This window comes from Salvelinus namaycush, chromosome 4, assembly GCF_016432855.1.
Source record: "Salvelinus namaycush isolate Seneca chromosome 4, SaNama_1.0, whole genome shotgun sequence".
NCBI classification, from domain to species: Eukaryota; Metazoa; Chordata; class Actinopteri; order Salmoniformes; family Salmonidae; genus Salvelinus; species Salvelinus namaycush.
In genome coordinates, this window is record NC_052310.1 from 61,979,203 (window position 1) to 61,991,385 (window position 12,183).

At 42.2% G+C, this 12,183-nt stretch overlaps 1 protein-coding gene across 1 annotated transcript in view; it reads right to left on the reverse strand.

The window, feature by feature from the left end:
* Positions 1-206: 206 nt before the first annotated feature.
* sfrp5 (secreted frizzled-related protein 5) overlaps positions 207-12,183 on the reverse strand; it is a 49,331-nt gene continuing 37,354 nt past the window's right edge. The window contains exon 3 of the mRNA XM_038990618.1: positions 207-1,158. Within this exon, the coding sequence (XP_038846546.1) occupies positions 830-1,158 (329 nt within the window). The 3' untranslated portion in view covers positions 207-829. The remainder of the gene's footprint in view (positions 1,159-12,183) is intronic.

A 12,183-nucleotide genomic window follows, 5' to 3' on the forward strand; every position in this document is an offset into this window, starting at 1 on the left:
CAAAGTAGGCCTACCTGGTAGAATGATATCATGATGATCCGTATCAATTGGGAGGGCATTTGTTTTACAAACTCTGCCATCACAAGTAGGACATTGTACAGTACAAAAACACCACTAGCCAAATTCCGCCCTACAAAGGCAAAATGCAGTAACTACGGATTTGTTCAAAAGTCTTTGATCCATTCTAATGGCTAAGTATATTATCTGATTAATGTGGAATTAAGTTTCCTGACACAATAACAAACCAGTTGATCAGAGGATATCATTGAGTATCAGAGAATGTTGTCTGTCTAGACAGAAAAATACTTTGAAGACAGATCATACAGTCAAAAAATATGTAGTTACTGTATTTTGCATTTGTAGTGCATAAATGGTATCTTGCTAGGTGCACAACTGAATTAATGGGCAACTACTACCTGCCAAAAATATTTTATTACGATTTTTCCCAGGCCTCAAAAATGGTCCCCTGATGTGGTTTGAGCGTTATTGTGGACTTAGAACATACATTTGTTATCGTTTTTCTATATAAAAAAAGGGTGATTCTGAGAGTGAAAACCTGAAAAATCTATAGGAAAATACATAAAAACTATAGGAAAATATATATATTTTTTGCCTTTCCTTTGATGGGCGGGCCATTTGAGATTATTTTGGGCAGAATTAGAGTATACCCACTTCTACAGGCATCACAACACCACTGGATATGAAGGATACATCTCCACGGTGTCACAGCAAAACAGTATGATAGGTAGGACAATGGAAGGATAGACGGGAGAGGGAGGGACAACTGGGGAAGACTGGGAGTAGGGTTGTGGTTGTTGTATCACTAAGGTCACTGGAAGACAGTATGATAGGTGGGACACTGATGACTCTTCATGTACTTGATGGCGAACTTCAACTCCTTGCTCTTCTTCTCCCATTTATGGATGGACATGAGCAGCAGCTGCTGGTCCACCTTACGACCCATGATGAGGAAGTTACTGCCAAGACTGTCGAGCTGAGCACAGGGGCAGTTGGCTCCATTCTTTATGTACAGTGTCAGCTTCTTCAAGTCCTTCTTACGCAGGACACCCATCTTGAGCACCTTCTTCTTCTTCTGGGCAGCGATGAGTTTACGGTCGCCCTTCTCTTTCTTCACTTCTTTGATCTTCATCTTGATAGCTATGGGAGAAGGGAGAGAGAGAGAGGACGTAGAGAGGGAGTGAGGAGAGAAGCGGAGAGGGAGGGAGGAGGGAGAGAGAAAGGAGAGAGCGAGAAGGGAAAGTGACAGAGAGAGAGAGATGGAGAGGGAGGAAATATGGAGAGATATACAAAATTGGATCAATGACATCAATTTTATTTCAGATGATCATCCTAATGATTGTGTTGCCTTTAAACAACATATGTAACTTATTTGAATCTATGGTAGGGTAAACAGAGACAACTTAAATCCATGAGATAAACAAACAAAAGATACAATCCATTCTTTTGCAAATCAAATCAGCCTAACATTGGACTTGATCATTCAAAGACTACAGTATATGAAAGCTAATCATGTGTTTTAGGTTGTGACTTGGCCATTGCTTTGACAGCACACAAATGCACGCACGCACACACACAGATGCACACACACACAGTTAGATCCCGCCCCAGGCACACCTTTACACCTCTCTAGATCAGGGTTTCCCAGTCCTGGGGCCCCTCCCATAGGTGCCTACACAGCTGATTCAAATAATCAAAGCTTGATGATGAGTTGCTTATGTTCTGAATTAGCTGTGTAGTGCTAGGGCAAAAAACAAAAGGTGCACCCACCGGGGGCCCCAGGACCGAGTTTGGGAAACCCTGCTCTAGAGGGTCATCATTTACCCCTGACACAACTAATCGCTATTACCTTGGGACTGCCTCAAGACTACATCCTCTGTGTGTGTGTGTGTGTGTGTGTGTGTGTGTGTGTGTGTGTGTGTGTGTGTGTGTGTGTGTGTGTGTGTGTGTGTGTGTGTGTGTGTGTGTGTGTGTCCGCCCTAATCGTTGTCCCTCTATTGAGCACCTAAACACTACAATGGAAAGTTACACTGGCGGATGTGTCCCAAAATGGCATACAAAGTAACACACTATAAAAGGAAAATTATGCCATTTGAAACGCAGCCCATGATTTTTAGCCAGGTTTTTATTCTCTTACTTACTGAAACCCAGTTATAAAGCATTTATAATGTAAATATTCCTACATGTGGCACTGTATATTCCTCTATATGGTTGTTTACATTTTGGTGAATCACAAATAGATAGCAACAGCGTGACTCCAATACATTCATTTATACAGCTTAATGTATACACGTGAAGGCGGGTTAAATGGGACTGCTCTGTGTGTGTGTGTGTGTGTGTGTGTGTGTGTGTGTGTGTGTGTGTGTGTGTGTGTGTGTGTGTGTGTGTGTGTGTGTGTGTGTGTGTGTGTGTGTGTGTAACAGAGAGGAATTCTCCATGCGAACACACCCTGACAGGCAAAATTAATCATGTTGAGGGTAAGGACCAATGTTGGTATGAAACATTGCTATGTTTCCAAACCGCCTGGAAGATTGCCATTTCACTTCTCGCCTGCTCTTTTATAAACATACATTTCATAAGTTTCATACACACATATACACACATGGTCTTAGTATGTTCAGGGGAATATGTGTCTGTTTAGTGTTTGTGTGTCCCACTGACTAGGATTTGACCTGAGACATTGCACAAAATAATGCAAGTAACATACAATAAAATGGCCATGGAAAGAGTTGTCTCTGCAGGTTGGATGGCTAGGTGGGCCTAGTTCACACACACACACACACACACACACACACACACACACACACACACCACACACACACACACACACACACACACACACACACACACACACACACACACACACACACACACACACACACACACACACACACACACACACACACACACACAATGATGAAAGCTTCAAAGGGGTCAGCTGTAAGTAAAATGCCCTGTGTGCCCACCTAGAGATATGTCATAAGTAATGTTCTCAGAGTCTGTGTGTGAGTGAGTCTGGCCTATGTCCTGATGACAAGCTCAACCTGCTTTATACAATGAAAATGAAAGGAGCGAGAGAACGAGGGGGACAGACAGACAGAGACCGAGAGAGACCGAGAGAGACCGAGAGAGACCGAGAGAGACCGAGAGAGACAGAGAGAAACCAAGAGAGAGGCAAAGGAGGAGAAAGTGATGGAGAGAGAGAGAGAGAGAGAGAAAGAGAGGGCCTGTCATTTTGAGCAGAAACAGCACTTCCTGGGGCGAGAGCACGTCAGCCTCACTAACACGCAGGTGTTGGGTATTTACAGGACCACACCTAAGAGGGTTATACCTAGCAGGTCCACAGCCAGGTCTCTCTGGGACTGCTTTGCTTGGTCAGCAGTTATTGCCAGTGACTGACTGGATATCCAGCTGCCCAGTGGGTAAAAACCTGACAACATCAAATCAACGTCCAATTTTGGTTGCCTGATTGACAAAAAACTTTAATTCAACTTGAAATCATGTCGAAGTTACTTTCTACGCAATAGCCGGAAGACAGCTAGTTTCCTTCCTCCTCTGGGTAAATTAAATGCAATACCGGAACTAGGAGGTCCGTGGTTCTCACGCCCTTCCATAGACTTACACAGTAATTATTACAACTTCCGGAGGACGTCCTCCAACCTATCAGCTCTTGCAACATGTTGTCCACCCAATCAAAGAATCAGAGAATGAATCTAGTACTGAAAGTATACGCTACAGCTAGCTAGCATTGCAATGCATAAAATGTGGTAAATGTGATGAGTGAGTCCAGGTGAGTCCAATATCGCTGATGCGCGTGATGAGGGAAGGCAGGTGTGCGTAATTGATGACAGGAGTGCATGATGCAGGGCAGCCTGGTGCCCTCAAGCCCCAGGAGGGGAAGAGCGGGAGCAGACGTGACAGTACCCCCCACTCTTGGGGAGCCACCCGGCGTCCCACCGGGGCGAACCGGCCGAGACATGGGCGCTGGGCAAGCCTGTTGGTGTGTGGGAGCCCAACGAACCAGCAGGAGTGTGAGAGTCTGGTGAGCCGGCTGAGGCATGGAAGCCAGACAATCTGACTGAGGCAAGACGCCTGTTGATCCTGCTGCAGCGATGGAGCCCGAAGATCCAGTGGAGAGTGACGTGGGATGGGAAGCCGCCGAGCCAACAGAGGCAAGGAAACCTCTCGAGCCAGCCAGGACGTGAAAGCCTGACGGGCTGGCTTAGGCACCCCCAGTTCCATCGGTTGCGGAATCCACCCTGACATCACCAACAAAACAAAAAACAAAACAAAAAAACTCCTGGACCGGTTAGGCGAACAAGACCTGATGATCCGGCTGAGGCCTGACGTGAGATGGGTGCCTTCCAAGCCAACCGGGGCAAGGAAACCTCTCGAGCCAGCTAGAGTGTGGAAGCCCGACGAGCTGGCTAGGCACCCCCGGTTCCATCGACGGCGACCCAGAGCCGACATCACAACCAACCGGAACGCCAGTACTCCCAGATGCTTCGTATGTCGGCTGATGCATTCTGTCACATGAATTGAAGCTGGAGAGATGAAGCAGGTATGGGGAGTAAAATATTTAATAAATAACGGACATGGAATGAGACAGTAACAGCGTCAGCAAACAGGTAACAGAGAGCGGGAGCAGACGTGACAGAGAAAGACAATAGTTGAACAGTTTTGAATAAATTAATTTCATAAAAATTTAAGGAGAGGAGAGAGAGAGATAGCTATAATTGATTTAATTTCTTTCTTTTTCACTTTCACTTAGTTAGGTAGCGAATGCAGCTAGTTAATTTAGCCTACTCAAACACCCGGCTCAAACAGAGAGGGATGCTATGTTAGCTAGCTGGCTATAACTATCCAACACGGGAACTCTTCCAAGTCAAGTTAAGCTTTTGGTTTTATTAATTTATTTCCACTGAGGCCGGTGTAACTGCCAAACTGCTTGCTGCTTGCTGCTGACTGTACACTGTACTTGTAACGGGTTTACTAACACGTTAGTTCTAGTATTTATGTTGACTATACTGTTAACATGTTGACAATGATGTATGTTGTGTGTAGCAGTTAGCATTTATGATATGAAGGTTGGCTTGGAAACGTTTTTTTGCCTGGTCACAGGAAGCTGATGTGTTGTGGCCAGGCACAACTCCAACACCATCATTAAGTTTGCTGATGACACAACAGTGGTAGGCTTGATCACCGACAACGATGAGACAGCCTATAAGGAGGTCAGAGACCTGGCCGTGTGTTGCCAGGACAACAACTTCTCCCTCAACGTGATCAAGACAAAGGAGATGATTGTGGACTACAGGAAAAGGAGGACCGAGCACGCCCCCATTCTAATCGACGGGGCTGTAGTGGAGCAGGTTGAGAGCTTCAAGTTCCTTGGTGTCCACTTCACCAACAAACTATCATGGTCCAAGCACACCAAGACAGTCGTGAAGAGGACACGACAAAACTTATAGCTGCACCATCGAGAGAATCCTGACTGGTTGCATCACTGCCTGGTATGGAAACTGCTCGGCCTCCGACCGCAAGGGACTACAGAGAGTAATGCATACGGCCCAGTACATCACTGGAGCCAAGCTTCCTGCCATCCAGGACCTCTATGCCAGGCGGTGTCAAGCCCTAAAATTTGTCAAAAATTCCAGCCACCCAAGTCATAGACTGTTCTCTCTTCTACCGCACGGCAAGCGGTACCGGAGCGCCAAGTCTCGGTCCAAAAGGCTTCTCAACAGCTTCTACCCCCAAGCCATAAGACTCGTGAACAGCTAATCAAATGGCTACCCAGACTATTTGCATTGCCCCCCCTCTTTTACGCTGCTGCTATTCTCTGTTTATTAACTATGCATAGTCACTTCAACTCTACCTACATGTACATGTTACCTCAATTACCTCGACTAACCGGTGCCCCTGCACATTGACTCTGTACTGATGCCCCCTGTATATCAACTCGCTATTGTTATTTTACTGCTGCTCTACTTTTATTTCTTATTTTTTACTTATCTATTTTTTTACTTAACACATATTTCTCCTAAAACTGCATTGTTGGTTAAAGGCTTGTAAGTAAGCATTGCACTCACTGTAAGGTCTACACCTGTTGTATTCGACGCATGGGACAAATAACATTTGATTTGTGGCAGTGAAGTCCACAAGCAAATGGAAGAGGTGAGAGGAGGAAAACACATAGATGTGAGTAGGAATTATACAACAATCAATGTGATCATGCTGTTGTATGTTGGCTGCTATGAAAGTGAATTGTGTTTGTGTGTGTTCAGGGGTGTTTTCATTCCGCCGATTCTGTTGAAAAACATTTCTTAAACTGAAGCAAACGGAATGAAACTGGGATAAACATACCTGAATTTGTCTAGTTTGCAAATGTTGCACTAATGATTACACCCTAGATCAGCTAGATGCAGGCAAGATGTGCAAGGCGGTATTGAATGTGTCAATGTCTGTCACCTTGATGACTCAAATTTCTCTTGACCTGTGCACCTAGGTTGTACACTTTCATTCACAGGTTAGGTTGTAGTTCTATTTGGGAAACCTCATGATGCTTATAGGGAAAATGTTAGTATCATGTATTAGCCTAAACCTATCAATGTTACATTGATCTGGGTGAATGGAATATGAATATGACAGTCATCCAATATGTTGTAATTAAAATAAGGCCATGCTCATAAAAAAAGTATTGTCCTCCCTCATCTTAAACGGCACCGACCGCACCTTGTGTGTGTGCATTTGCATGTGTGTTTCTGTGTGTCTTCAAATTGCTATCTGCCATCATACGCAATCATATTACATTCTAATAAGAGAGTTATTGCGTCATGCTTTTTCAAGCTAACCCTATTATTCTCCTTCATTCCCCCTGGACTCCACAATTTACCATTATTCAATCTCACAATTAAAACAGACAAATAAATATATCTAGATGAGTTTCTGACCTCATGTTAGATGACAAGAGATGTGTGTGTGTGTGTGTGTGTGTGTGTGTGTGTGTGTGTGTGTGTGTGTGTGTGTGTGTGTGTGTGTGTGTGTGTGTGTGTGTGTGTGTGTGTGTGTGTGTGTGTGTGACCTCATGCTAGATGAGAAAGAATAGCACAGCAGTGTTGGCTGCTTCTCTAAATGGGAAAGAGAATTAACCCATTTAATCCCGAATTTTTCCCAGACATGAAAATATCCAAATCAAGTGTCATTAGTAACCCTTTGAAGTAATCAATCATTCTTTTTTGAAATTTTAATGGAAAAGTAGGTGAAAAAGTGTGTTTTATGGTCGGTCACAATTGTGACCGGTGGGATAATGTTACGTATACTAAATTAACATATTTCTCCTATGCAGTTATCAAAGTTCTTATAAATCCCAACCCAGTTATTAACACATTTAAAACTCTGTCACTGGCAGTCCCCAGCATTGCCTCTAGAATGCCCCGTCACATTCTAGTGTGACTATTTTACACATCAAAAACCCTTATACAACACGATATGAACACTGAGAGCAAAGACAAAAAAACAACCATCAACGTATTTCAACATTGTTACTTTATTGTAACATACATTGTAACATTGTTACTTTAGTGCAATATGTATTGAAACATTAATATTGTAACTTTATTGTAACTTTTGAACTTGTACTTTAGTGCAATATTCATTGTAACATTGTCATTGTGACATTTTAGTGCAACACTCACTAACAACTGTATAGCAGTCGTGTGATTCATTCCCACTGAACATAAAGGTAACATTTAGGATAGAGGTTGCCTGTAGAATATGCATTCAAGTAGAGGCCTACACTGAACAAAATACAATTATTTATATAAAAAGCGCCACTGCACAATGAGTGCTTATATATATATATATATATATATATATATATATATATATATATATATATATATATATACACATCATAGAGGTAGGCTTCAGAACCAAGTGCAAGATTAGTTTGTGCATAACTATTTTAAACTGTGATGAGTCAGACCTACTGTCATACAGTAGGTCTTGAATCAATTGACCTTCTTTTCCAAAAACATTTCAGTCATTTTGATTGTCTTTTTCGTCGACTTTTCCTTTCTTCCTAGAGTCCGTTGTACTGCTTCTCCTCACCCTTTATCGACTTTTCTATTTTTCTTTTATTGTCTTTTTCAGCCCTTTTTCATTCGCTCTTATCTCCTTTTCTACTGTCCATGGTATATCTTGAAGCACTCAATGTGCAGTGGCGCTTTGCATTTCTCACATGCATAGGTAGTGCGTTTGTCACAATGACGACTTCTCTGGAACCGGTACATCGTGTTGATTGGCCAGTGAGAAGCTTTGTCATATCTTGCCTGATCTTCAACAGTAGCAGCCATTAAAGACCTCCTTCCGTGGCTCAGTGGTATCATGCCAAACTTTTGCATATTTGGGCTGTATACTATGTGTTTTGGAATCACAGCGGTGGCAGGCCTCTTCGATCGTTTGAACACTCAATCTTTATTTTTGGCCACCTGCAGCTTTTCCCTTGGCTCTTCTGGCTGACATCTATGGCTTGTAGAGGCCCTTGGCTCTTCTGACTGGACCCTCTGGCGGGTAGAGGCCCTTGGCTCTTCATTATCAACAATGGAGGGGGGTGGGGGAGGTTGTGGATGGGGGGTGAGGGGTAGGTCATCATCACTGATAACGTTGTTCCTGTCATGATCTGTTAGCATAGGTTCAGCATATGCATTCAACAGCCTGGCTGGCAAATGGCCTGTCCATAGTCCATATCTGACCCATCGCTATCACAATCACTCAGGACAGCATCTTTCTCATTTTGAGGGATAACTGCAATGTTGCATGCCTTGTCTGGGCAGTCACCTAGATCCAACATATCCCGAACTTGACTCAAAGTGAAACTAAAAGAAAGAGTAGAAAGTTAGGTAGAACAAGACCTATGTATGTGTATCAGTATGTGTATACCTAGATGCACTGTGATATCCCACGGGTCACTATTGTTGCCGTCAACATGTTTACACATTCTATGACCACACTGAACAAAGTTGAGTAATTGCAAATGCATGTATCAATACTAGCCACCTTAAAGATGATGTGTACCAAAAATCTTTGTCCTATCTTTATGTTAACATACTTTACTAACCTTTTGTTTGGGAGCTTTGATGCAGCCATCCTCTTCTCATGGTGCAACCAGGAAGTAAAAAGCTCTGGTCATGTGACAATTTACACTAAACATGTGACACTACACATCTTTCATTGAGACCCTTTATTATTTCAATATTTGCTGGAAATGCATTGATAAGTCATTCAGTAAAAGATTTAGAGCCTTATAACTGAAAAGTTTTTTACGGTCACTTTTGTGACCGATGGGATTAAATAGGTTAAGACATTGGATGTGTCCCAAATTGCATCCTATTCCCTATATGTGACTGACCGCCTTGATTCGGTCTTATATAGCAACATTTGAAATTGTGTTTTTTACATTGGATGAAAGCAGAGACACAGAACTACAAAATGGTATATCATACACTACATTTGAGGAACAATGGGAAGTAATTCTGCTTTGAAAGTTGATAAGCTTGTAACCTCACTTTTGAGATAATTGCCTTTGAATCTTTTTGTACCCACTGGAGAGCTCTTCCTTGTCTACACCCATTCCGCATTGTTCACACCCTCTTAAGCTGTAGCCCCACCCATCTCTTTAAGGGTTGATCCGTTCTGTCCTAACAACAGCAGTCAAGCACCCAAGTTAACAGGCTAAGGTTGGCTAGCTTGCTTGCTACTTCCAGACACAAATGAAAGAACAGCTCACTGACCATTTTACTCGCCCTAGCAGAGCTGGACTGGCTGTTTTTATGTTACCCAGAGCGTTGGTGACTACAACTGTGCTGCTGGCAATTCTTTGTTCGTCATCAGATACGTCATCAGAGCGCACAATAGAACACTGTACTGTCTACACTCGGTTTGTTGTTAATATAATTATTTTTTTCATTAAATCGATTTTAAACAGAACTAAAGTTTTGTTGCTAAGGATTTCATGACGTGGATAGCCTTTACAGCTGGGACTGCAAATTTCTGTTCCATTTTTTTCCCCCGTGGATTCCGCGAGTGCTAGCTGGCTGTACTACGGACACCTGTCATCGTCATGGGAAAGACTCATTGTTATCTTTTCGTAGAACAACTGGTTGCAGTAAAGAGCCAGCCGGGATACTAAGGAGATCCTGAGGGAAATCGATGAGTACCAACAGCTTTACATTATGGAAGAACAACATACTCCATCATGGAAAGACTACCTCACAAAAGAACTTCAACCCGCCAAAGAAAAGAAAGACAGTGTCTACAGACATGGACGATTTACTTACCGTTGAAGTAGAGGCTAGTGCTCTGGCTGGAATCCATGCAACACTGGAAAAGTTGTGTGAGGAGGTAGCAGGGCTGAGGGGGAGTTTGGAGTTTAGCCAGAGTGAAATTCCCACTCTCCAAAGAGAGAACAAGGCACTCACAGCCAAGGTAAAAATCCACGATTTCAAAATGGATTGTCTACTCAGGGAAAACAGGGTGATGACGGAGTCGCTACTAGACATACAAAGCCGTAGCATGCACGAAAATCTATTTTTTTCTGGGATTCCTGAGGACGCATCCAATAACCCAGACTTCGCGATCAGAGAATTCATGCAATCCGTCTTGAAACTTCCTCTAGAGACTGTAAACAAGCTGGCTTTCCACTGAGTACACAGACATGGAGCTCAGAGCGACAAGACCAAGGGTCCCCGACCGATCATCGCAAAATTTGAATACTACCAACAAAAGGAGCTGATCAAAAGCAGGGGAAGGGAGCTAAAGGGACCAAATGTTTAGTCTCAATGACCAATTTCCAAGGGAGATAAACAAACGTCATAAGAGGCTATATCCGGTACAAAGACAAAGGAAAGTATGGGAACTGTAAAAATATCTGAACATCATGAAGTGGATATGAACACACAAGTACTCAATTGCATGCTCGCTTACACATACGGACTTATACATACAGTACACATACACACCTGATCTCGCTGTCTTCTTTCACTCTCTCTCTTTTCTTTTCTCTTCTCTTCTCTCCCTCTCTCTATTGTCGAGAACTGTTTTATAATTTAATGTGTTTATTGTTGTCTATCTTTTTTTATGTATTTGTCTACAAGTTTATATATGTTTACAACAAGCAAGGGGAAGATATCAGAATAGGGGTATTGGGGAATAATAACATATTGTACGGAATACATTTGTACTGTAGTGAAGCTGTCTCTAGAGTAATGCAAGGTCTCTTTCATGATCATGTGAAACGTCAATTGCTATGGAAATGCTGGAATGTGTTGTTCAATGATGTTAAAGGTAATTATGATGCAACTATGACGGTGATACGTATGTATTACAATTATCATCATGAATATTAAGGCTATACGCACTACATGTTACACAAATAGACACTCAACCATGCAAATTGGTGGAGTTATTATTTATTTGGACATCACACATTATAATCTTACTCTTATACAGACATCGTACACACTCACTAAATCACATCCAATATCATACACATCAACCTACTCAGATTTACTACACACATAATATCTTGTCTCAATTTTCTAACATCTGTGGCATTGGCTCACAGGCAAACAGGCAAGGGAATAAAACAAATATTGCTAGAACCTATTTCTTGAATTCTAAATATCAGACATTTGAAAGCTCTAGTTTTGACCGTCATATAATACCTCTGATGGCAATAACTTTACAAGCATTAATTATGGTCAATTTAGACTGAGAATAGTATCTAGTTATGGTAAGGGGTGAAATAAGTATAGCCATTTATAATTGTAACGGTTCAGCAGATTATTAAAAAGATGATCAGTCTTTACATGGCTTAAAGAAAAGTAATATAACATATAGTGTTCACAGGAAACTCAAATATCAAAAGAGATCTGGCTCATTAATCTATATGGTCCAAATCAGAATGATCCATACTTCTTCTAAAACAATTATACCAATTTACTGAACTTACAGGCAACAAATGATCAAATCATTATAACACAGTGTTAAGTTCCTCAATGGACCGTAAAGGTAATCACTCTACAAACTATCATCACCGTGCCCTTAAGGAAATCCCCAATATTATGGACACATTAGAAATAGTGGATATTTGGAGACTAAAAAACCCCG